Genomic DNA, 27,315 nt, shown 5'->3' with positions numbered 1-27,315 from the left:
GACTTTTCTGGTGGCCGTTTATTTTGTATGAGGTCGCAGTTCTAACCTAACCCACTTTTCTGGGAGCCGTTTGTTTTATACAGGAGGCCGCAGTTACAACCTAACATAATCTTCTTATCTGGCACAGGTTCAATTTTGTTTGGGGGTCACAGTTCTTACTTTTTTGCAAGTAGAAAAACATTATGTCATAATGAAAGTAAGCTGAAGGATGATTATGGTACATAAATTTATGCTAAACCAAAGTCTGCAAAAGTAATCTTCTGCTAAATAATATGCTGCAAAATGTATTGTATGCTTAGTAATAATAATCCCACCAAAAACATTCTGTAAAAAACTAGCCAAGTCTCGATGGAGCTGCTTGTTTATCTCTAAAAAGTAATGAAATCTAGACAAAGTCGTGCCAAGTCTAAGGTTCCTTACTGCGATTTCTTTATTATTATAGTTAATGTTGTGTGACTTGGCCGTTGAAGGGTACACAAGGGTACAAAACCAGGTGCTCCATGACACCATTGCACCAATCTGCCATTGCACCAAAAAGAAGTGTTTGTTTCAGGCTCGCCCATACATAAGTATTATTGAAATACGCAGCTTTATCAAGCCTACAATTGACTGGTAATTGAATCAACGTTTTCCAAGTGGCAATTTTCCATCGTCAATGGGTAGCGGTTCTGGCGACAGATTGGTGCAATGGTGTCATGGAGCACCTGGTTTTGTACCCTTGTGTACCCTTCAACGGCCAAGTCACACAACATTAACTATAATAATAAAGAAATCGCAGTAAGGAACCTTAGACTTGGCACGACTTTGTCTAGATTTCATTACTTTTTAGAGATAAACAAGCAGCTCCATCGAGACTTGGCTAGTTTTTTACAGAATGTTTTTGGTGGGATTACGTTGATCTAAAGTAGACCATCACTATTATCAGTCTATCATTTTGTAACATTTAAATGAGGTTGTGATATAGTTTTAATAAAAACTGTTGGGGCACAATTACCCAGTGCGAAGGAACGTTTTACAATGCCATTTCTGTTACAGAGACTTTAGTTAGTTTTGGTGCAAGAATTATTTATTTTATTTATTTATTCCTTTATTATTCCTTAAATAGTATTTCATTAAGAGATTTTCTGTTAATATTGTTGTTTATTTTACTATATTATGGACACCAGTCAGGTATAGGCCTCCTCCATATCTTTCCACCTTTCTCAGTCTTTAGCCTTGATTAGCCAATTTTCTCCAGCTTTGGCTATGATATCCCTGGACCATCTTGTTATGGGTTTTCCCGCCTTGGTGCAAGAATACCAAATAATATAGCAGGTGTTTGACCATGGGGGGAGGAGCTCAGTACTTATTGTACCGACACTGACTGACACAGCAAGAAACTTTCTTATGTTTCTGTGAAAATACTATGGAAAATAATTATGCACTACGCCTGTACTATGGCTGCTAACTAGGGTTTGCACTACGGATCTGAAATGTATGGAAAGATCCGCGGATCCGGATCTAGATCCGGATAATTTCATACATTTCGGATCCGGATTGCAAACCCTACTGCTAACTATAAATCTCTGTTATTTATGCCAGATTCATTTAATTAGAATATTATTGATTATTGTATGTTATGTTATTAGTTAACGAGTGAGAGATAATTAATGTTCAAGAGTAAGTAAGAGTGCTATAAAACTTTGTTGCTTCCAACTATAATTTGTATCTTTAGGTATTTAAATATAAGTAAACAAACAATTTTTAAATTTTCGGGTAGTTATAACATTTATTGGTTAAACCAGGCGTGTCTCACTCCGCGATTTCGTCGCTTTGCATACAGGTAGCTAAAAGTACATGCATTCGGCCCCAATTTTGGGGTTTGCCATAAGCCGCGCGTGGCGCTGTCGCCACCTAGCGGCCACATCTGTGCTGATCGTAACAGACGTGTTTTGTTAGAGAGTGAGTCTTCTGTACTTAGTACTATTATTTATTCTGTGGTTAAACCAACCAAATACAAAACCGCCAGCATCAGTCACTGAACCACCTGACTTTAAAGTTTACCCTAAATTATTTGATCATGTAATGTTTTCATCTACCCTCAGTTGGCTTAAAAAGCCATTTAAGAGAGGATTGTGTTTACCTTTATTTAAATACCTAAAGATACAGACTTAAAGAAGAGGCACCCAAAGAAAAAACACAGTAATATGGGCCTCATTTAGAATATTGAACTTTGTAGGTGAATGTTGCACATTTTTTGACTACTTACTCAAATATCATTATATAAATTGATCTGTATGTAATCAAAAAAAATTTAACATGCAGCCCCTAAACTACAATTGTTCATTAATAAAAGAATAAGAGCACAAATTAAAAAATGTAATAATGATTGATTGTAATAATTAAATACTAAAAATTATAAATAATACAATTGGTTTTTGCCCACTTATGATCACAAAGACAGGACCTAGATTAATGTTTGTTAAACTCACCTTTGCTAATCAAATGACACTAATAAGGGATGGTGAACTATGAAAATTCAATTCAACCACAATTTTATAGTTTTAGCATTTTAAGACTTTTTTTAACTAATTTCATTTGATGATACTACTTACACGAGAGGTTACTCGTCGTTGCCTGTTAGGGCAGCCTTGATTATGCGCAATTTCACAAACTCGCCACAAACAACATAAACTACGTGAGATTCTGAGATTTAGTAACATTCGTGACACGAGAACTCAAGCTTTCGTAAATTTCATATCCCTTGCTGATTTAAGGGGCTCCAATAACTTCATGCTATTGCATTGTTTTTGTGGCCACACATAAGCCGACGGATGGACAGAAGATAATGTGAATCATTCTATGAATAGGTATACGTATCTCTATATACTCACCGCTGATATTTACCTTAAAATGTAGCACAAATTTACGTCGGAATCACAAAATAACCGTCACACAGTAATTACAATCCATCTGTCCGTTTAAATCCGATATCCTTTAAGGCTAGTCAGGATAATTTATTCACAATAATATGCCCGACAAAGCAGGTAGATTGCACAAAGATAGCTCCTACGATGATAGCCAACTACAATTGCTTGTCATTGACTCCGTAAAGTTTATTGCACCGACTTCACATAACGCTGACCATCGCGATTGCTTATAAAATTTATTATTTCGCAATAAATGTTTATATTTATTTATTATCGTAAAACACCACGAAAACATCAGTCAGCAGTGGGGTGAATGAACGATCAATCAATGATTAATTCTATTGTCTATGGTTAATTGACAACAACTTGACAGTACTAGGGATGTTCTTTTATCGATCGATTGTAGTCGTATAAAACAAATAAACATTTCTTACAATTTAATGTTTTAAAATTTATGAAAATGCACTTACGTATAAACGAGAAGAACCAATTTTATCGTATTGCGCCTAAATACATTTTATAATAGAATTTCTCGAAACCAAAACCACTAAACTATTTAAGCTACTTTTATACTGGGTCAAGCAGATCTTGTCAGTAGAAAAAGGCGGCAAATTTGAAAAATGTAGGCGCGAACGGATATCGTCCCATAGAAAATTTGAATTTCGCGCCTTTTTCTACTGACAAGATTTGCTTGACCATCTATAATAGCGCTGCAAGTAATAAACAAAGAAAAAAGTCTGACAGCTTTTGTTTTGACACAATGACACACGTGAAAAAAAGGGCGGGAACTTCGTCGACATCAGGCGGAATTTTTGAAATTATTATTGTAAATTCTTTCTATAGCCCTTTTTTGATTATCTATCAATTTTTCGAGCAATCCGAGTGGAAGTATTTAGGTGATGGGTAAAGATAGCGGCGGCAAGGCGCATGCCGCCAAACGCAAATCAGGTGAAGCTGTTGAAGGGGTACAGTCTCCACCAACTAAAATGGCGGCAAATTTTATATCGAACAAAAGAGGCCTATTTAAGGACTATACCCACATATATACAGAAGACAATAAAAAAGAATATCCCATTTTATTGTCAATGTCTTTGCCTAATACCAAAATTGATGTGATGCAGACCACAGGTATCCTGAAAACGTGTCTAGGCCTAAGCCATGTTAAACCTATCGGAAATTTCATGATCAAAGTCTTCTTCACTAACAAGAAAGATGCCAACAACTTTCTTTTAAATACCCAGATGCAAGAGTCACATAGCTGGCAAGCTAAAATCCCTTATGATCACCTAGAATGCTTAGGGATAGTTAAAGTGCCTATTGAAATTACAGAAGAAGAACTTTTGAAGGACCTGAAGTCAAGTGCTGAGATCATTGGAGTCAAGCGATTCACAAGGAAAAATGCTGTTGATGGCTCAACTTTGCCTACGCCTACAGTTCTGATAACATTTCTAGGCTCGCTACGGCCTGATCACGTCACATATGATTACATCTGGTTCGACGTTAAAGAATATGTGTAGCCAATTCGTCAATGCTATGTTTGTTATAAGTTTGGACATGGACGTGGTTCCTGTAGGAGCCCCCAGGTGTGTTCCATTTGCGGTGCTGGCCATCTATTCAAGGACTGTACAGATAAATCCAATTTAAAATGTGTCAACTGCAGCGGCCCTCACATGGCCGTAAGTAATGTCTGCCCTGTCAAAGCTGCAAAAAATCAAGAGGTGAAGGACAGGATAAATGGGAAGACTACATACGCTACAGTATCAGCCAAGACTCCGGCTACTCCCGGTGCTCCTACCAGACCACAGCCACATCTACATCCCAAAAAGTCCCTCCAGCGGCCTCATTCCAGAGCTCTGTTTACAGACTTAATTAATTCGGACGAGGTGTTAAATGTTTTTACTAAAACATTAATGGACTTAATTCAGTCTAAACAACTGAATATTGATGCTCCTATATGTAGTAAGGTAATAAAAGAAACTCTAATTAATAATCTGTCTACACAATAATGTATACTTGTACCAACATTGATAACCTTAATATCTTTCATTGGAATTCACGCTGCATCATCACTAAAATAGACCAATTAAAACACTTCATTTCTTGCAATAACATTGATATAATTTTATTAAATGAAACATGGTTGGAACCTTCCAAATCTTTTAAGTTACCAGGTTACAGGATTGTGCGCCGAGACTCTGATCGCCCTCATGGAGGCATTGCAGTGGCAGTTAAAGATAAGTTTAATTTCACTCTGATTAACACTCCTTCCAATTATCATTTTCAAAACCTATTATTGTCTATAATCATTGGCTCTACTATTATTGAGATACTCTGTCTATATATACCTCCCCCTCCTAATGGTAGATTTAATAAAGAAATGTTATTCAATTCCTTTTCCAAAATTACCAGTAGGAACTACTTGCTCATAGGCGATTTTAATGCTCATAATTCAGCATGGGGATGCCGTCGTAATAATAGTAGAGGCAATGTTATTAGTTCTTTTGTAGACAAATATAACCTAGTTTGTTTAAATGATTTCTCTGAAACCACTTTTGCCCCGTTTGGTCAACAAGGTAACACTCTTGATTTAGTATTTGCTTCGCCGGCGGTTAGTTCTAGTTGTTCATTTTCTGTCCACGATGACCTTTTAAGTAGTAACCATTTCCCAATTCTAATTAAAGTTATTGTTAATGATGTAGGCCGCTCTTCTCCACAGCATTTGGATTTCGACTCTTCTACCGTTACTCCTCCTTCAGTATCAAATATAAACTTAAATAAAATCAACTGGGAAACCTTTTCTAAACTTTGCACCGAAAAATTTGCCTCTTTTGTACTAGCACCTAATCCGTTGGATAGTTACAGTAACTTCATGCAATCTCTGTGTGACATTTTGTTGACATTTCCAAAGAAATCGTATGCTTGCCATACTAAAAAACGAAAAGCTCTTATTTGGTGGAATGACTTGTGCTCTCGGGCCGTTAATCAGTCTAAATATGCCTTATATTCTTATAAAAAGTATCCTACACTGGAAAATTATTTGCTTTATAAACAATTTGATGCTAGAAAGAAAAGAATTATTTCTGAACAAAAACAATTGTGTTGGATTAAACTTTGTTCGTCCTTTAACCGAATGACTCCTTTGCAGCGTATTTGGGACCATGTTAAAAGATTTAAGTTTGCCAAATTAAACAATAACACTACAAGATCTAAATTTTTGGACAACCCATCTAATGCTCGTGATTTTTTAGATAAAATTGCCTCTTCTAATGCCGTTGACCCTGATCGTAATACTTTAGATTTATTTTTTGCCTCTGAAGGCTCCGAAATATCTCGATGGATCGGCAACTCCTTCGAATATTATGAATTTGAAGCTTCTTTGGAAAACAAAAAGAACACGTCTCCTGGCCCTGATTTCATTCCATACTCAGTTATTAAAAATTTACCTATTAATGTAAAGAAAATTCTTCTTAGTATTTACAATCAACTTTGGTTACATAAAGAAATTCCGCCTATCTGGAAAGTTCAATTTGTAGTTCCTATTTTAAAACCAAATAAGGATTCTAATAGTTTAGATGCTTATCGACCCATTTCTCTTACTTCTTGTTTTGCTAAGTTATTTGAAACTATGTTAAAGAATCGAATTGAATGGTTTATTGAACATAATTCTTTGATTCCAGAATTACAGTTTGGTTTTCGTAAAGGTAAAAATACTATGTATAATTTGGGTTGCTTATTAGGAGATATCACACACAATATGAGAAATAATAAATTAACTCTAACAGTTTTCCTAGATATAAAAGGAGCCTTTGATAACATTAATCATGAATATTTAATTAAAAGCTTACACAACCTTGGTATTCCTGGATCTGTTCTGTATTGGATTTTTAATTTTTTAAATGACCGCAGTGTCTCGCTTAAAATAAAAAATAATTTATATGGTCCCAAATCTACTTCCAAAGGAACTCCGCAAGGTTCTGTTATTTCTCCCTTAGTGTTTATTTTGAGCCTCGTTGACTTTATGAAACGTATTCCTTCGTATCTCAAGTATTCTTTTTACGCTGATGATTTAGTTATATATTTAGATTGTGTTGATATTTTAGCCGGTGAAACTATAATGAATCAGTGTTTATTAACTGTGTATAATTTACTACATAATCAACTTAAACTGGAAGTTAACGTAGAAAAAAGTTCAGTTATGATTTTTAGTCATGCTTGTATATTTCGTCCTAAAGTTTATTATAACAACACTCTGTTACCATTTAGTACTTCTGAACGATACTTAGGTATAATGTTAGACTCTGAATTATCTTGGACTCAACACATCGAGTATATCTGCAAAAAAGCTGAGCTTCGCTTAAATGTCTTGAAGTCATTAGTCGGAGTCACTTGGGGCTCTGACCCTAAGATATTAAAAACGTTGTACATTTCTATGGTTCGTAGTCAATTTGATTATGGGTGCATCTTCTATGCTAACGCATCTGGTCGTTTGCTTAAAAAGCTAGATGTTATTCAGAATAGAGCCTTACGTATTATCACTGGTGCTATGATGTCTTCCCCTATAAATTCTTTAGAAGTTGAATCCGGTGTTCCGCCACTATTTATAAGGAGAACTTACCTTATTGACAAATTTTGCCTTTCCTTAGTCAGTTCCGATAATGTTCTTGTGAGTCGGTATTTAGAGGATTTTACTGTTCCCAATTATAATTTAATATCAATGCCTTTCAGTAATACCTTAAGCGAATCAATTACATATTTAAATTTTGAGTTTCAAGATATTGTATTTTGGTACCATCTCCTGCCCTGTTTTACTTACAGCTACCATTGCTTAATGAGAGATATTCCGGTTACTATAATTAATTTTAAATCTAAGTTTGAATTTTATGAATTTTTAAATGATAAGTCAGATTATATTAAGATCTATACTGATGGGTCTAAAACCAATACCCGCACTAGCTTTGCTTTCTATGATTCGTCTACTCAATCAGGCAAAGTATTTTCCTGTAATAATTTTCTTTCAATTTATTCAGCCGAAATTCTAGCTATGATTTATGCTTTGATGTATATTAAATGTAATGACTTTACGTCTCATAATTTTTTGATTTTATCTGATTCTATGAGTGCTCTTCAAGCTCTTTCATCAAAACAAATTGTAGCAAATGCTAATTACTTAATTTATGAGTTGCGAAAGTTATTTGATGATCTATTTAAATGTAAAATCAATGTCGAGTTTTGCTGGGTTCCTGGTCATTCAGGTGTACTGGGCAATGAAATTGTTGACTCTCTTGCTAAACTTACAGTGAATTCTGAAATTTGTAGTTTTAAAGTTCCTCGTTCGGATTTATTCAAATTTCTTAAAGATATCATGCTAAAGCGGTGGAATGTTTCTTTAATCAGCTCCAGAAATATTAAAGGGAAATGGCTGGCTGAGATTCAGCCTGACCCGTCAACTTCTGCCTGGTTCGAAAAGGGTAACGTTTACTCAGGCAGAGAGTTTATTAAAAGTTTGTGCAGGCTGCGTCTCGGCCATTGCCATTTCCCAGCTCATCTTTTTAGATTAAAATTGTCGAGTAGTTCTATTTGTAAATTCTGTCCCGCTGAAGATTGTAATCTAGACCATTTATTTTTTAATTGCCCCTATTTTAATTTACAGAGATTGTTGTTTATTTGTACTTGTAGCGATATATTAAAAGACAAGAAGATTCCAACTTCCGTTCAGGAGCTTTTAAGACATTTTTCATTATATAAAGTCATATTTGATTTCCTTAAAAATACTTTCGGCCTGTTATAGTTATGTGTCTGATTCTTTTTTTATTTGTGTTGTTTTTAATTTTTTAAGTTGTTTGCGTATTTTTAAGTAGTTAAGGTTCTAGTTTGTAATGTATTTTTGTTTGAGCTGATGGCTGTGTTGCCAATGCTCCTAATAAAGGAAAAAAAAAAAAAAAAATGACACACGTCAGACGTCACATTTCGCGCCCAAAACACGCGCCGGTAGCGTTCTTCTCTGATTCGTGATTAATTTCTTGTTTTGTTTTATTTCTAGTATTATAATATTTTGTAAAAAGTGAGTGTAAGCAAGTAAAAACACAAGCACTGTACAGTGGCTTGATTCAACATGTCCACTCCATCGAAACGGCCGTCATCGCAAGCGTCGTCGGACGCCCCGACTCCAACCCGCAGGACGCGGTCTTCCCAACAGGAACAGGTGGTCATCCCGGAGACGCCTCAACGAGCTTCGGGAACATCTTCTCAAGGTATTACCGTTGAATCGTAATGTAAATATTATTGTTGTTAATAAACTGGACGCTCCTAACCTATACCATTGTTTAGTCATTGTTATAATGTAAATCAGTAACTATGGCAGTATTACGGCCGCTATGTGACGGCATCGCTTTCCTAGGAAACCAGAGATTAATGGTCCTATCAACTTAAATATCATATACAAAACTTGTATACAGATGGGACTCCAGCGACTCCTACTCGCACCCCCCGAGGCACTCCCCGGACCCCACGCGGCACACCCCGCACTCCGCGGGTACCGGGCACGTCACCAGCAAGAGCTTTGCAGTCTAGTCCTATTGGTAAGTAAGCACAAAACTCCAAACTCCTATGCTAGAAACTACATAAATTCTGAGAAATTTCAATTCAATGTGAATTATTCACACATTTTAAAGTTTACAGTACAAAACCGAGTCTATTACACAGTAAATATAAAACAGGTACTTTCTCCATCTATTTGAAATTTATGTAATTAACAGAAAGTTAGAACTCCAATGAATCTAAAGCAATGGTTCCCAAAGTTGACTGGGCTCCGACCCACCTAACAAATGTGCCAAATTTGGGACCCATATACGAGTATATTGGCCGTTTTAAAAAGAGGGCATAAAATATAATTGATAATGCTCAGATGCCCTAGTAGTTCCAGCGTCCACTCAATATTTGGGCTTTTTCATTGAAAATTGCACTTTAAAGTGCGACTTAAATTGTGTTTCAGTAACTTCTAACTGTTACAGTCCTGACAAAATGTATAGGATTTGACATTGCCTGTCAGTTTTGTAATGATTGCTAATCAACAATCAACCGTTAAAGGTGCACAGTTTAGTGAAAATGCCTATTCTCTTGCGACCCATCAATGGGTCACAACCAATAGTTTGGGAAATGCTGATCTAAAGTAATGTCCGCCACTTTGTAGGGCTCTCTTGTAAACCATATCGTAAAATATTGAACTGAATATTCCAGGGACAGATTTTGACTTGAGCTCACCCCTGAACTATGGCACACCCAGCTCCCTCAGCACTCCTCGCTCGCTCATGCGAGGGGTCATGACACCTGCCAGGCAGAGGGCAGACCTGCGGGGGCATCAGTTTGGGCGCAATGTGCCCGCACCAACACCTACTAGAGGGGTAAACAATTATTTTATAGTTCAATTCAAGCAAATTTTGCATTTCACGTTTTTTTAGTTTTTGAGAATATCTACTTACATAATTTATAAAGCGCCCCGCTCACGCGCCGCCCGCTATACGCGCCTGTGTGATGGAGCCTTAAAGTATTTTTCATATTTGCAGGTGGAAGAGCCAGCAGCAGAGGCGCCATCAAGTGAACCACAATTAGTGGTGTGGGGCACGGATGTAGCCATAGCCGAGTGCCGTGAGAAGTTCATCAAGTTTGTGCAGCGCTTCGTCGAGCCGACCGCTGTCACTAATGAACCACTCTATGAACAGAAGCTAGAAGAGGTTAGTGCTAACTTCCTATGGAAGTGTTACAAATGAAGTTAGGGCCCCCCCCACATCTGGCGTCTTTCGGGCGTCCGCGTCTACAACTCTATGGCCGAACGTCGACGCAACTGCGCAGTGACGTCATTTTCAATAGAGCTGACCAGACGCCGACGCTCGAAAGACGCTAGATGTGGGGGGGCCCTTAGAAAACAGTTTTAATTAAAGTGTCAAAACTACGTGTAGGCTTCGGCTCTGCGCACGCCTCCCAGGTCTGGAACACCACTGTTCCGTGATGAGAAAGACATTTAATAAATACAGATAAAGAAAATATCAATGTCATAATAGTTTTGTCTGTATTCAGAAGCTAAGTACTTACTAATGACCCCTTTTTTGAAATAGCACAAATTTATAATCTAGATTTTAACTATTTTAAGTTAAAAAAACTTGAAAACGAAAAAGGCGATTTCTGTTTTTCGGGAATTTTTTATATTAGTTTATTTGTCTTAGTACTAATTTCAATTTTTTTATTCTAGATTCACACATTGGAAGAGCCATTCTTGGATGTGGACGTGGATCATGTTCGTATTTTTGATCCCAAGCTGCATCGCCAGCTTGTCTGCTATCCACAAGAGGTAAATATCATTTTCATTATATTATAAACTAGCGACCCGCCCTGGCTTCGTACGGGTAAACCTTAACAAATTTTATACTTAAACCTTCCTCAAAAATCACTCTATCGATAGGTGAAAACCGCATCAAAATCCATTCAGTAGTTTTTGAGTTTATCGCGAACATATAAACAACACAAACAGACGGAGGCGGCGGGGGACTTTGTTTTATAAGGTGTAGTGGTAGTGATATGATATAACAACCATATTTCGGCAAGAATAGTATAATTTAGAATCTTGCCACAACAAGACCATAAAAAATGGACCTTACGGCAGTTACAATAAAGTCTCAATTGGCAGGTTGTGCCAGCGTTCGACGCAGCGGTAAACGAGCTGTTCTTCGAGAAGTACCCGGCCGCGGTGCTGGAGCACCAGATCCAGGTGCGGCCGTTCAACGCGCCCGCCAGGCACATGAGGGACCTCAACCCGGAAGGTAATTTAGTTAGTTATTAGCTGGATTCCCGCAGAAATTCTTTATTGATGACCACAATGACAATAAACACCCTAAACCATAAGGCCCCCCCCACATCTAGCGTCTTTCGAGCGTCGGCGTCTGTCGGCGTCTGGTCAGCGCTATGGAAAATGACGTCGCTGCGCAGTTGCGTCGACGCTGCGTCGACGTTGCGTCGAGCAGCGGCCATAGAATTGTAGACGCCGACGCTCGAAAGACGCCAGATGTGGGGGGGCCCTAAGCAAAGCAATTCGTTTCTTCGTAATTTGACTTATTCTTGAAATGAAACCGAGTAAGTCAAACCATAATTTAAAATGAAATTGAAAGACATACAGTGAACCAAAGTTTTGAACATACCAAAATTGTAGTCACAAGAAATGACAAAAAATGTTTCGAAGGCTGACTATAACAACAACTTTATAATACTAGCTCATGACCCTGCGGATAAATAACGCAGAGATTTTCAAAGATATCTCGCCAATCGTAACTGTCGACTCGCTAAGGGTGGTATTCCATCTGTCCAATTTCTTTGTCCAATGTGTGTTTTGTCTCACATTTTTCTCAATGAGAGAGTGAGGAATACCACCTTTAGCGGTGATCTCTTTCCAGACATCGACCAGCTGGTGACCATCTCGGGCATGGTGATCCGCACGTCCACCATCGTGCCGGAGATGCGCGAGGCGTTCTTCAAGTGCGCGGTGTGCGGCGCCGCCGCCGCCGCGGAGCTGGAGCGCGGCCGCGTGCCCGAGCCCGCCCACTGCGCGCACTGCAACACCGCGCACTGCTTCCAGCTCATACACAACCGCAGCCACTTCAGCGACAAGCAGCTGGTCAAGCTGCAGGAGTCGCCAGGTGAGTGTCGAGTGCCCGAGCCGGCGCACTGCGCGCACTGCAACACCGCGCACTGCTTCCAGCTCATACACAACCGCAGCCACTTCAGCGACAAGCAGCTGGTCAAGCTGCAGGAGTCGCCAGGTGAGTGTCGAGTGCCCGAGCCGGCGCATTGCGCGCACTGCAACACCGCGCACTGCTTCCAGCTCATACACAACCGCAGCCACTTCAGCGACAAGCAGCTGGTCAAGCTGCAGGAGTCGCCAGGTGAGTGTCGAGTGCCCGAGCCGGCGCACTGCGCGCACTGCAACACCGCGCACTGCTTCCAGCTCATACACAACCGCAGCCACTTCAGCGACAAGCAGCTGGTCAAGCTGCAGGAGTCGCCAGGTGAGTGTCGAGTGCCCGAGCCGGCGCATTGCGCGCACTGCAACACCGCGCACTGCTTCCAGCTCATACACAACCGCAGCCACTTCAGCGACAAGCAGCTGGTCAAGCTGCAGGAGTCGCCAGGTGAGTGTCGAGTGCCCGAGCCGGCGCATTGCGCGCACTGCAACACCGCGCACTGCTTCCAGCTCATACACAACCGCAGCCACTTCAGCGACAAGCAGCTGGTCAAGCTGCAGGAGTCGCCAGGTGAGTGTCGAGTGCCCGAGCCGGCGCACTGCGCGCACTGCAACACCGCGCACTGCTTCCAGCTCATACACAACCGCAGCCACTTCAGCGACAAGCAGCTGGTCAAGCTGCAGGAGTCGCCAGGTGAGTGTCGAGTGCCCGAGCCGGCGCATTGCGCGCACTGCAACACCGCGCACTGCTTCCAGCTCATACACAACCGCAGCCACTTCAGCGACAAGCAGCTGGTCAAGCTGCAGGAGTCGCCAGGTGAGTGTCGAGTGCCCGAGCCGGCGCACTGCGCGCACTGCAACACCGCGCACTGCTTCCAGCTCATACACAACCGCAGCCACTTCAGCGACAAGCAGCTGGTCAAGCTGCAGGAGTCGCCAGGTGAGTGTCGAGTGCCCGAGCCGGCGCACTGCGCGCACTGCAACACCGCGCACTGCTTCCAGCTCATACACAACCGCAGCCACTTCAGCGACAAGCAGCTGGTCAAGCTGCAGGAGTCGCCAGGTGAGTGTCGAGTGCCCGAGCCGGCGCACTGCGCGCACTGCAACACCGCGCACTGCTTCCAGCTCATACACAACCGCAGCCACTTCAGCGACAAGCAGCTGGTCAAGCTGCAGGAGTCGCCAGGTGAGTGTCGAGTGCCCGAGCCGGCGCACTGCGCGCACTGCAACACCGCGCACTGCTTCCAGCTCATACACAACCGCAGCCACTTCAGCGACAAGCAGCTGGTCAAGCTGCAGGAGTCGCCAGGTGAGTGTCGAATGCCCGAGCCGGCGCACTGCGCGCACTGCAACACCGCGCACTGCTTCCAGCTCATACACAACCGCAGCCACTTCAGCGACAAGCAGCTGGTCAAGCTGCAGGAGTTTCGAGTGTTATGTTAAAAAAACCCTACCATAATATATTGTAGTAATTTAATTACATACTGTAGATTATTATGTTAATAATTAGAGACTGATGACAGTGATGACCCCACAGTCAAACTCATTGTTGAGTTTTGCGGGGCTATGACTATTTTTAAGAATAACTCTGTATTTTATTAAATAGATAAACAATAATAATGTAATATTTCCCCCCCACAGATGATATGCCCGCGGGTCGCACGCCGGCCACAGTGACGGTGATGGCTCACGGCGCGCTGGTGGAGGCCGTGGGCGCCGGCGAGCGCGTCAGCGTCACGGGCGTGTTCCGCGCCGCCCCCGCCACCGTGCACCCGCGGAAATCGACCTTGCGCGCTCTGCATAAGACCCATATTGACGCGCTGCATTACAGGAAGGTGCATAGCGACAGGCTGTTCGAGACTGAAGAGGGGTGAGTGCTTATCTGCTTATCTCCCTCGGGAAACAGGCGACTCTAACACTAGACGCGAGATGGATGCTTAAAACAGGGAGTTGTTAAATTTTTTACGTGAGAGTATAAACAGCAACACTCCTAACTGTATGCATCAGTGGACCTTATTACAAAAGGCATAAGGATGTACAGTTAACAGTGTGGGCGATCTTATCACATCTTATTGTTTTCGGGGGCCCTTGCGGATACACTTCGAACCATAGGGATCTTTTGTGCAACTACTCAAGAGCTTTTCCTACCATATCCATGTGTCGGATGACGGAGCTCATGGGTTGCGGTTTAAAGTCCTTTGATTCCAGATATCCTGCTCCAAAGTCCTTCGTTCTTTACCTGGCGAGGGAGCGACATTCACACATAGATAGATGCTAATAGGTATTTCGTTTGCTCCACAGCAAGGAGCACCGTTTCCCGCCCGAGCGAGTAGAACTATTCAAATCGCTGTCAAAGCAAGCCGACTGCTACGAGCGACTAGCGCGCGCCATCGCACCCTCCATCTACGAGAACCTCGACATCAAGAAGGGCGTGTTGCTCCAACTGCTCGGTGGTACTAAGAAGAACTTCAACGCCGCTGGTCGGACACATTTTAGGTACTTGCATCGTAGGCTGGTCAAGTCACTGTCAAAGCAAGCTTACAACTAGCTCGACTAGCGCGCGCCATTGGCCTCCATCTACGAGAACCTCGACATCAAGAAGGGCGTGTTGCTCCAACTGCTCGGTGGTACTAAGAAGAACTTCAACGCCGCTGGCCGGACACATTTCAGGTACTTGTGTCGTAGGCTGTTCAAGTCGCTGTCAAAGCAAGCTTACTGCTGCGAGCGACTAGCGCGAGCCATCGCACCCTCCATCTACGAGAACCTCGACATCAAGAAGGGCGTGTTGCTCCAACTGCTCGGTGGTACTAAGAAGAACTTCAACGCCGCTGGCCGGACACATTTCAGGTACTAGTGTCGTAGGCTGTTCAAGTCACTGTCATAGCAGGGTTACTGCTACGAGCGACTAGCGCGAGCGAGACTATCGCACCGTCCATACGGGAAACTCGACATTAAGAATTTTGTTTCTCTAAAACGAAGCCGCCATTTATAAAATACTTCGACCGGCCAACTCTATCGGCCTGCTGTCGAGATTCAGTTGGAATTTCGTACTGAAATGTATAATTTTTACAGATCGGAGATCAACATCCTACTATGCGGCGACCCGGGCACGTCCAAGTCGCAGCTGCTCCGCTACGTGCACTCGCTCGTGCCGCGCGCGCAGTACACGTCGGGGCGGGGCTCCAGCGCCGTGGGGCTCACCGCCTACGTCACCAAGGACCCCGACACTCGCCAGCTGGTGCTTCAGACGTAAGTGGACTTTTAAAAGTAGCGATACTAACTGCAGGGCTACTTTGAGTTGCACTATACTTAACTCCTTCCATAGTGAGTGTGCGAATTGAGAGTACCTACTCACAAGCAGGGCCTGAAGCGGCCCATATTAAACATATGCCTGACCTGGCCTGACCTGACCTGATCTGACTGCTCCCTGACCTGACCTGACTGGGACCTGAGTGTTCCCTGTGCGGAGTATTTTGCAGCTTTACCCCACGCCGCCTGACCTGCTGACTGCCTTGTCCCTAAGGGTGGTAATCCACCTGTCCAATTTTTTGTCAAATGTGTAGTTTGCCTCATATTTTGCTTAATGTGAGAGTGAGACGCAATTACATTGGACCAAGATATTGGCAGATGGAATAGCACCCTAACAAAGCATGCAAATGTAAATGCGTGAATTGGGCAATCTTTCTATTCGTACGTGCTGCATGCATTATAGTATACGTCCAGTGCAGTATATTAGCTTCGTATTCGTATCAGATGTCAGATCTATCGGCTTTTAACATTACCAGGCGTGGCTCACTCCGCGATTACGTCACATCACTATAAATACATACGGCCTACACCAATTTTGATGTCTAGCAATAGTAGTTGCCAGCACGCACCGCTACGGAAAGGACGCCTGCTCGCGCTTGCGCCACCTTGCGGTCATATCTGTCGTAATAGACGCGTTTTATTAGAGAGTGAACCTTCTGCACCAAGTATTATTATTTATTTTTTCTACTCCCGTACTATTATTTGTCATTTAAAGGGTCGTGCACACACCTTTAAAACCCTGCCTTATAGTTGTCAAGAAAAGTCTTTAATCTATTCCCAAAAAAAGAATTTGTGCATACACGCAGTATCTTTTTGGCGATTTTACGATACTTCGTGAAAAATATTGAATGAAATACAGTGTTGCCAACCTTATTTTAAATGTCATCTCTGACAAATAAGTGAACCATAGACATGTTTTTTTTAAATTTCATTCATTCATTCATTCTTTTCCCGCCCGTACCCTCCATTTTTGCTACTTCTTAAATTAAAAAGATTTAGAAAATTTTCAATTTTATTTCAAAGTAAGTGCTTGGTCGTAGAAAATAGTAGTTTATGTGACTGCTACATAATGAAAGGCATTAAAATACGAGTGTGGGTTTATGAAACGAATGCAATGAGTTTCATAATAGTATCACACGAGTGTTTTAATGCCTAATTATGTACAGTTACATACACTGCTTTATCTACACACATATTATAAACTTTCTATGATATATTCACTAACTTCATATTACAGCCGACTTTGCTCTCTGGCGGAACTCGCGGATATGAGATGGGGTTTCCGAAATATCTTTATCGCACATTTTACACGAAACTTTTGTTATAGTTCCTTTAAAAACAACAAAACAAATTACATTTTACTTATAAACTAATTAAAGGATAAACTGTACGTCAAATGGCGGCAAATGAAAACTTTTTTCACGCACGTCACGCTTCCGTAGTTTTTTTTTTAATTCAGAGACAAAGTAGAGTCGGGGTCGATTACCATATCGTCCGATACCAACTTACATGCGAGATTTGTCAATATTGTATGCAATTGTCATTTGATTTCGAATAAAACGTCATCTCAACTGATATTAGAATAGGGGTCAAATCAAATTGCTTTTTTTTTTAGAGGTGTTCGAAATTTGAAATGCATTACCAAATCGATTTTGATATAGTAATGAAGCTATTACCACATTTTCACAGATAAGAAATTTGCTGTAACAAAACAGTTTATCGTAATGTGGGCCATTATTTACGAATTTTGAAGGTATCATAGACAGTTTATGATATGTGTGTAGATAAAGTATTGTATGCAACGTTGTTTAACTGAGTCAAAAAATACTCGTAGCGTCTTTATTAACAATTTTCGGCTTCGCCTCAAATTGTTACTCACGCCACTCGCTTTTTTTGACCTCTCTTAAACAACGGTTGCATAAAATACTATTGTGATGTTATATACCCAATTATGGTGGAACCTAACGACTTTTTTACGACTGGTATACGGGAATACTCAGTTTAAAACTTGTTACAGGGGCGCGCTAGTTCTGGCGGACAACGGAATTTGCTGCATAGACGAGTTCGACAAGATGAATGACTCAACCCGGAGTGTGCTTCACGAAGTAAGGCATTTTATTATTCTTTAAGGTGCTTCTAATATCTTGTTGTTTTAAATACCACTTAAATTGTAATACCAACCTGTCCCTAAGACAGTCTTAGGGCCACTCAGGTTCAAAGTCACTTCAGGACGTAGAGCCCTTCTTCTCTGTCGTATCGCTCTTGACAGAGCGGTGGTGGTCACGTTGAGGCGTTCGCATCGGTAGTAGAGGTGGACACAGGTCTTCGCACGATCTCTCGCCATCTCTCCCTGTTGGCAGACTGTCTGGCATAATCAGATACGCGGTTTCCCACAGCGGATTTTATTTGGTCAGTCCAGCGCATAGGTGATCTGCCGCGCGATCTGATTCCCTCCACTCTTCCTTGTAGTCGTTATCTCGCGTAGAGACTTAGAGCAGTTAGAGCCGACCAGAGTGTAAACGTAAATATTGTTTCAAGGTGTGAATTTAATAAAATGAAAACATTTATTTTCAGGCAACTATTGGCCCACCTTAAAACTAGCATACATATTATTACAAAATATATCTTAAAACTAAAAACACAATTATGGCTGCGATGCAGTTCGCAACCCCGCAGTGTCAGAGAGCCGGCCGCGGAACCGCCGGAACTTGACAGCCTTCGGCCAAAACTCCTCCTTGGTGAAGGTCGCTAGATGTTCAGTCGGAACGCTCAGCAGAAAAGAATTAAAATTCACACTGTGGCGAGATTCCAACTTCACGACCCTCAGGATCCTAGGATCCTAATCCTGGATCTTGCTCGATGTCGTAATCGTACTATTGTACTTCATTTTGTTGTCTTCTCTATCCCCCTTTTTCGCACTTCTGTACACAGTAATGACTATAAAATGCTAATTTTGTAGGTGATGGAGCAGCAAACACTATCGATAGCGAAAGCCGGCATCATCTGTCAGCTAAACGCGCGCACGTCTATACTGGCGGCCGCGAATCCAGCCGAGTCGCAGTGGAACAAGAACAAGACCATCGTCGAGAACGTACAGCTACCCCACACGCTCATGTCCAGGTACTGTGCCATATGTTAGACAAGGATGGAGTAGCGTTGCACCCTCTGCTTTTGTTTCGGAGTCCTGGGTTCATTCCGACTTTTGCTCCTCTACTTCGCATGGTTTTCGGCGTCTCTTTTATAGGCAAGCATCACATAATTTAAGTGGTTTAAGGACGTACCCGGGTCCTGGACGTAGTTTAGGGACATACACGGGTCCAATTGAAGCTTTTTTTTTTTTTTGGAAAACCACCTTTATTCAGAGACCAAACTTTTATATCCGCAACGCAGGCTTCGTCAGGTAAACACAAATTTACAATCAGCTACAGGCATCGTCACAAACAACTACAGCGATAAAACCCGCAACAGGCTTCGTCAACTCACTTACTCTAAAAATACACATTAACCTGTCCTCTCCCACGGCTCAAATCTGAGCCACAAAGGTTAGTGACCTTTCATACAAACAACATTTATTTTGTATGAAAGGTCACTAACCTTTTGTGGCTCAGATTTGAGCCGTGGGAGATAAGAAAAAAAAAGTAATTGAAGTATATGTGATGTCAATTCGTAACTAGTCAGAACCCAAATATCTGTTGTTTCTAGATTCGACCTCATATTCTTGGTGCTGGACCCGCAAGATGAAGTGTTCGACCGCCGCCTGGCCTCGCATCTCGTGTCGCTGTATTACAAGGACCCCGCCGACCCTGAAGAGGACGACCAAGTATTTGTAAGTGTTGTCTAAGGCCTACTTGCACCATCCCACTAACCCGGGGTTAAGCGGTTAAACCGTTAACCCAGTGTCAAATTGTACTGGTGACCATGGTGACTCCAGGTTTAACAGGTTTAACGGGCTAGTGGAATGGTGCAAGTGGCGCTATTTCTTGGTCCAATGTTTATTTTGTCTCACATTTTGCTTAATAAGAGAGTGAGACGCAATGACATTGGACAGACGGAATACCACCTAACCTAACTTAACCCAGTGGTTTCCAAAGTTAACTGTTTTCCGACCCACATAAAATTGGCATTTTTCTGGCCCAACTCTTGGTCGTGTTAAAAAGGGGAAATGTTATCGCAAGTGACAGAGAGAGTGAGAGAGAGTTAAGTGAGTGTCTCTGGTAGTTTCGGGGCCCACTCTAGCTTCTAGCTCACCCTTTAGCTCTGTTTTCCTAGGATAGCGGTGCCGTCATGCGTCGGCCGTCTCCATACACAATAATACGGCTAAATAAGGATGAGTAGTATTTTGTATGGAGACGGCCGCTATATGACGGCACCGCTATCCTAGGAAACTAGAGCATAAGCTCGGTTTTCCTAGGATAGCGGTGCCGTCATGCAGCGGCCGTCTCCATACAAAATAATACGGCTAAATAAGGATGAGTAGTATTTTGAATGGAGACGGCCGCTATATGACGGCACTGCTATCCTATGAAACCAGAGTTTAGATACATCATCGTAACATCAAACAAAAATCAAAGGTGTAATGCTTTAGTTTCCTAGGATAGCGTTGCCGTCATATAGCGGCCGACTCCATACTAAATAATACGGCTAAATAAGGATGAGTAGTATTTTGTATGGAAACGGCCGCTATACGACGGCACCGCTATCCTAGGAAACCAGAGTTTAGATACATCGTAACATCAAACAAAAAGCAAAGGTAACACTTTGAATGATTTTTCAGGACATGAGCATAATGCGGGACTACATCGCGTTCGCGAAGGAGAACGTTCAGCCCACACTCAGCGAGGCCGCCCAGCAGAGACTGATCGACGCGTACGTCGACATGCGGTATGTGTACTAGAGATGCACCGGATATTCGGTTACTATCCGGTATCCGGCCTATCCGGCTATTATTTTACTATCCGGCCTTAACCTAAACAAATTGGATTTAAGAAACACACACGGTCATAATCGTACTTGTTTATTATTTTAAAACAATTAGTCATTCCACTGACTTGCACGCGCACGCATTTCGAACCTAGAAATGAGTCCCCGCGAACGTTCACTAGGAAACAGGTCAAACCTGCAGAATGTGCACCTGAAAAACCGAAATGTAGGTATAGTTCCGTTGGCCGAGTATTCGGCGGCCGGATACCGGATATTCTGCCGATGGTCAGGCCGAATATCCGGTATCCGGCCAAACAACTATCCGTTGCATCTCTAATGTGTACATCATCATCATCTTCCTCGCGTTGTCCCGGCATTTTACCACGGCTCGTGGGAGCCTGGGAGCTTGGCAACTAATCCCAAGAATTGGCGTAGGCACTAGTTATTACGAAAGCGACTGCCATCTGACCTTCCAACCCAGACGGTAAACTAGGTTTCCTCACGATGTTTTCCTTCACCGAAAAGCAAATGGTAAATATCAAATGATGTTTCGTACATAAGTTCCGAAAAACTCATTGGTACGAGCCGGGGTTTGAACCTGCGACCTCCGGATTGAAATTCGCACGATTTTACCGCTAGGCCACCAGCGCTCTGGCCACATGCGGTATGTGTACAATACATTGATATGCTGCGCTTAGGCGCATGACACACTGCATCCATCGCTCGTTAGCGACGTGCGAATCGGATGCAGTGTGCCATGCGATTACATTTTTGAGTAATATTGTTGATTTTGGCTTTCCCGCTTTAAAAAAAAATTACACGTGATCTTCTCTGACACCCCCCTTCCTCATCATAATCATTCGTGATATTTTCTTCCTATAGGGATGTTTCCTGTACTTAAAATAAATTATTTCAAACCGTACACGAAATAAAGCACCAGATAGTTATTAGAAAAACAGATACCAGCTATTTTTAAACACAATTTGTATTTAATAAATCGGATTGAAATATAAAAAGTAGGTGAGTTTACCGTGACGTCACTATATTCGTTTTCATATAAATTTCATATTAGAAAATCGTTTTATACTGTGTTCATCGTTATTTGCGTTATTTGACATCTGTCACTCACAACAGCAATACAACGTAAAATGTCTTGCACATCGAAATCACAAAGGAAAACAATTGCACTGCGAACGTTTACGTTCTACGTCTTTTTTTATTTATTTTAGGGTTGCCCGGACACCACCGTTATGAATCGGTAGTTGTCTAAGTAAATCGATATGAATTTTTCTTTTAATAAAAGTAAGGAAAAGGTGGATAATTAACTGTAAATATGGATATATTTATCGTTACCTAACAGACAACAAATTTGACACAGAAATAACATAAACAAACTTTAAAATAGATCCCCAGTTAGTTTAGATTTTGACGATGGGTGCGACCTACTCGGTCGGTGTATTAAATGCATTTACCTTGCGGGAAAACCATATAATTCTAGCTTTATTTAAATCTCAAATAAAAATTCATTATACGTCACAATTCGATACCTCAGTCTACGTGCCATCCAATCGTAATCGCTTGCTGTGACAATCGATTTGGGTTAGTTACATCTCTATATACGTCAGTCACAATGTGTCAAATAACGCAAATAATAATGCATACAGTATAACAGTTCTAAAAAAGAAGCTGATTTGACTAGTAGGAATGTAGCCTATTGTCGACTATAAACTCGCTACTGTCGATTGCAGACGAGTAGGCAGCGGCCGCGGGCAGATCTCGGCGTACCCGCGCCAGCTCGAGAGCCTCATCCGGCTCGCGGAGGCGCACGCGCGGGTCCGTCTGTCGCCCACCGTCGAGATCATTGACGTTGATGAAGCGTCCAGGTAAGTGTTAACCCTGTAAGACTGTCAGAAATTATTCTAAACCGAACTCTAATATTTTGAAATAAAGTTCAAAATCAGTTGGGGAATATATTCCCTCTGTCTTACAGTGGCTAATTTGGCTTACATATTTCCTTTACAACTATGCTCGAACGTCCAAAAACAGGTAAGCCGATGGGAGTCGACTTGAACGCGCCGCCACTGCTGTTTTATAAAGACGTAGTAACGTATGTATCGTAATCCGTTTCCCCAGACTGCACCGCGAAGCCCTGAAGCAGTCGGCCACGGACCCGGCGTCGGGCCGCATCGACGTGGGCATCCTCACCACCGGGCTGGGCGCCGCCGCGCGCCGCCGCCGCGCCGACCTGCTGCAGGCGCTCCGTGCCATCGCGCAGCCGCGAGCCAAGCCGCACACTACCACGCATGCGAAACTGCTGCAGGAGATCAATGCCTCGTCGCAGATCGTAAGTTACTGACTGCTTTATAGTTCGTTTTTTTTTAGCATTAGAAAGAACTCGCAAGAAGGTAAGCGATCTTGACATGTCTTTTAATTGAAAAACGCTTTTTAAAAAACAAAAACTATTACTTATGAAAGCAGAAGAATATAAATGATCGTATTAGATTCATAATTGTTACATATTTGCCGTAGCTTATTTTTAAAATGTGTTCTTCAATTAAAAGACACATCAAGATTGTTTACCTTTTTTCTAATGCTAAAAAAAACGAGGTATAGTTATTAGTCGTAATCTCCTATACTGTGGGATCGAAATAAAAAAATAAAAATAGAAATTAAATTTAAAAAAACCTCATCGAAAAATATGAAACTTGTTGTTAGATAGCTGCCTTGAGGACAGTAAAAAAAGGTGGTCGGCCAAATCCTGTGTTGGCATTTTCCTGTGTCCGAATTTGTGGTAGGTACCACGTGGCAGCTACATTTTATCTCATCGGATGAAATAAACTTATTAAAAACATTAAAATAGCTAAAGTAAACCTGTTGACGTATGTTTTGGTCGGCCTCAACTTAGTGTGGCAGTTTTTGCAATCCGACCACAATCATAAAAAATATTATTTTATTTCTATAAAATATGGTTTCTTCATAAGATTGTTCAAAAGGTTAACAATATGTACGTGTTTCTTGCAGACGGTGACCCGCGAGCAGCTGGACGAGGCCCTCCGGGATCTGCAAGACGAGGGCAAGGCCGTCATCGTCTCGCACACACATTTGCGCTTCTGCTAACTCGGTTAAACGTTAACCACTTAACCCTTACTTCTGCAACTAAAACACTTTAACTGAAAACGAATACAATTAGCTCCTATGCAGAAATACACAACTCAGTGCTGCGAAAGAGTAAAGGACTCATAAACTACAGCCGTATTCGAACAACGAGATGCGTCAAATACTAGATATTGAAACGATATGAATCGGATCTGTCAGTGTAAAAAGTGACGTTTTTGTTTGAAGAAACGGGTAACATGTAACGGGGAACCTGGTAAATGATCTGTTGGTTTAAAAGGGAGGAGTGCATTTTCAAAAGAACTTATTTTTGTATGGTATTCAAACAGAGATAAGCCCTTTTGAAAAGCCTCTCCTCAAGTAACTAGAGTCAGTAAAACCGATTACCATGCCATGCCAACTTCAAAATGTTTGAATCAGTTATTACTTTAACCCTTTTCCAAGCTGATAGTTCAAAAATGACAATCGAATGTCAGTCTTAGAGTCGATTGCACCAAACTGTTCGTATCGTTAAAGAGTGCGCTTAATTTTTATGTATGGAATGTTTCATAGGAAAGCGCCGGGGCGCGTCGGCTGGCGTTGATCAGTCTGTATAATGTGGTCGGTGCAACTGGCCCTCATCGAAACGTCGAAAATAATAAACTCATCGAAAATAGAACACATGTTTGAAGTACCGTATGTGGGAAATATATATCCCGTAGCCTGGTAAAGGGTTAAAATGCATTTGTTAACGTTTCAATCGCGATAAAGTGCCTACGGAACTCATGGTTTTACAGAATGAGTTTATCATCTTTGTACCTTATTAATAAGTAAGATAATTGTTTGTGTACGTTGATCTTATTAATAAATCATGTTATTTTCATATAAGAGTAGTTTCACTTGGCTGCATACTAAGGACAAAACAAAGTTTTTAATAAATTATCTTTATTTACATAAAATCTAACCGCGTATCAAAAAGCTTGCGGACAAATAACAAACAACAACATAATATAATTTGCTATCTATTAAAAACATAGTCAAAAGTACTTGTGCATTCCGCAAAATCAAGCCAGTGTCAAAGAAATTCAAAATAAAGTGGTTAGGGAAAACTGACTCATCTCGTAATACTAAAATCAAATACAGCTGAGCGCGATATTCATTCCATGCTAAATAAATTTATATTAAGTTCATACTGTAGCAGCAGAAGTTGCAAAGCGGGCGAGGTGTTCAAAATTACCTTGACACGCTCTTATTAACAATAAAGTAGCGTCAACATCATTTTGAACACCTCGCCCGCTTAGCAACTTATGATGCTGAGTGTACTGTTCTATACGAAATAGAACAGGGCAAATTTTTCCCTGAACCATTTCTGAGCAACTGTGTACTGCCAAAAGATTGCACAATACATTTAAAGCTTCACATTTTATTTCTATTAAAAGAGGAGTAGGAAACTATTTGGAATGGCTATTAAATGGATAAGGATGAGGATAAGAATTATTATAAGGACAGAACATAAAAATAGTAAATAGTTTATACATATCTGGGAAAGCGGAGATATAGATTTCAAGGATTATGTAACAATAGTTATTTAATATGGCAACAAATTATAATACCCATAGATGTCATATCATAAACCTTACAAACGAGTAGTTTACTGTGTTTAAGGGCTCATTTAGATGATGCGAGAACTCGCATGCGAGTTTCATTACATTGCGGGTTTTGATCGGTCGGTTGAATTGGACGTAACCAACAATCCGCAATGTATATAATTAAAATCGCATGCGAGTTCGCACGCCGTCTAAATCAGCCCTAAGGGAGAAAGGCCATATGGAATTTCACACAAGAGTATGGGTAAGAATTTTTATCTTTTCGCCGCTATATCAATGAAGATCGTGTCATTCACGAAGACGCGTGGCTTCACTCGTATCGTCATATAATTAAAGGTTATATTTGACAAATCTGGTGGCGTGTGGAGCACTAAATATACAGACTTTATATCAAGTCAATGGCGGCGAAAAGGTTAAATTAAAAACCGGGCAAGTGCGAGTCGGATTCGCGCACGAAGGGTTCCGTATCATAATGCAAAAAAAAAAACAAAAAAAAAATGCAAAAAAGAAACGGTCACCCATCCAAGTACTGACCACTCCCGACGTTGCTTAACCCTTAATCAAATATCGGGAAATTATTTCCCACTTCATTCTAATTTACGAAATATTTTTTATCTTTTTAAAGGCAGCACTCAGCGATACCAACCATACAGATTTAAAATCTTAGTAACATTTTGAATTTGATAAATGGCAACACTTTTCTAATGGCCGCCATTTGTGACCATACATCAAAGTCGATGTCAGTTGTTATGATTTTTTTTGCAATAACGTAAATTTTTTTAGTTTTGAGGTTAATTGCGAAAAAAAATCGTGTAAGTGCATACACTGAATACTATCATAAACTAGACTTATTTTCCCTGTGTTTTGCTTGAAAAGAATTGTGATAACGATATGATTTAGCCAAGATTTAAGGTTTTAGTAAGTGGGTAATTATTTCCCATTGTTTGTTCCGGAACGTATGATTCACAAAAAAATTGGTAGGTTTTATCAAGTGGGAAATTATTTCCCAGTGTTTGTTCTCCACCTAAAATTTAAATGGTTTCCATAAATAAAAATACATGCCCGTTTACCTGTTACACAAAAATATCTGTGGCTGTTTTTGTTTTCTTTTATTTATTTCTTTGATTTTTGAAGATAACGTTAAAGGATCATACTTCAATTCCAAACAAAGCCGGGGGGATCTACTAACTAGTAAAAAGTTCGTAACCGTATCGGACAATGGGAAACTATTTCCCACTTCATTCAAAATTTTGCTATTCCGTTACGGATAACGGGAAATTATTTCCCACCGCAAAACCCCCCTTTCCCCCGCACTAAAATTCTTTTTATATATTTTTTCGTAATCTACGGACCCAAATTACCTAAAAACCATTGTTAGTTTTCAAAAATCTCATAAAAAGTGTTCCGTTTGATTAAGGGTTAACTTTGGTCACAAATCACGTTTGTTGTATGGGAGCCCCATTTAAATCTTTATTTTATTCTGTTTTTAGTATTTGTTGTTATAGCGGCAACAAAAATACATCATCTGTGAAAATTTCAACTGTCTAGCTATCACGGTTCGTGAGATACAGCCTGGTGACAGACGGACGGACGGACGGACGGACGGATGGACGGACGGACGGACGGACAGCGAAGTCTTAGTAATATGGTCCCGTTTTACCCTTTGGGTACGGAACCCTAAAAATGGCGCTGACGTTTTGTCGATACATACACGGTATATGTGCGTGGCCTCTCTCTACACAAGCCACCA

The 27,315-nt window shown here is 41.2% G+C and overlaps 2 protein-coding genes across 3 annotated transcripts in view; one reads left to right on the top strand and one right to left on the bottom strand.

Moving 5' to 3' along the window:
- LOC134671750 (protein wech) overlaps nt 1-3,222 on the bottom strand; it is a 37,272-nt gene extending 34,050 nt beyond the window's left edge. The window contains exon 1 of one of the 2 annotated variants that reach the window (XM_063529572.1): nt 2,874-3,222. The gene's annotated coding sequence lies outside the window, so the exon portion shown is untranslated. The remainder of the gene's footprint in view (nt 1-2,873) is intronic. The other variant, XM_063529571.1, reaches the window with a different exon arrangement.
- Nucleotides 3,223-8,935: 5,713 nt separating this feature from the next.
- LOC134671748 (DNA replication licensing factor MCM4) lies at nt 8,936-26,092 on the top strand. Its single transcript, XM_063529570.1, has 17 exons — nt 8,936-9,160; nt 9,365-9,487; nt 10,146-10,309; nt 10,472-10,639; nt 11,155-11,253; nt 11,590-11,722; nt 12,350-12,592; nt 14,278-14,506; nt 14,938-15,132; nt 15,709-15,885; nt 17,963-18,050; nt 18,905-19,065; nt 19,648-19,771; nt 20,720-20,826; nt 22,614-22,748; nt 22,999-23,209; nt 23,887-26,092. Exons 1-17 carry the CDS (start codon nt 9,022-9,024, stop codon nt 23,980-23,982), a joined length of 2,592 nt encoding a protein of 863 aa, XP_063385640.1. The 5' UTR covers nt 8,936-9,021; the 3' UTR covers nt 23,983-26,092.
- Nucleotides 26,093-27,315: the final 1,223 nt, after the last annotated feature.

The sequence above is a fragment of the Cydia fagiglandana genome, chromosome 16 (assembly GCF_963556715.1).
Source record: "Cydia fagiglandana chromosome 16, ilCydFagi1.1, whole genome shotgun sequence".
In the NCBI taxonomy this organism is placed as follows: Eukaryota; Metazoa; Arthropoda; class Insecta; order Lepidoptera; family Tortricidae; genus Cydia; species Cydia fagiglandana.
Note: the sequence above shows the minus strand (reverse complement) of the source record. Positions and strands in the feature narration are given on the sequence as shown.

Excerpts from the sequence above, each read along its gene's own strand:
- LOC134671748 (XM_063529570.1), top strand. The coding sequence starts at position 9,022 with ATGTCCACTCCATCGAAACGGCCGTCATCGCAAGCGTCGTCGGACGCC. Across the intron at positions 11,723-12,349 it reads GAGGGACCTCAACCCGGAAG|ACATCGACCAGCTGGTGACC; the intron begins GTAATTTAGTTA and ends ATCTCTTTCCAG. Across the intron at positions 12,593-14,277 it reads CAAGCTGCAGGAGTCGCCAG|ATGATATGCCCGCGGGTCGC; the intron begins GTGAGTGTCGAG and ends TCCCCCCCACAG.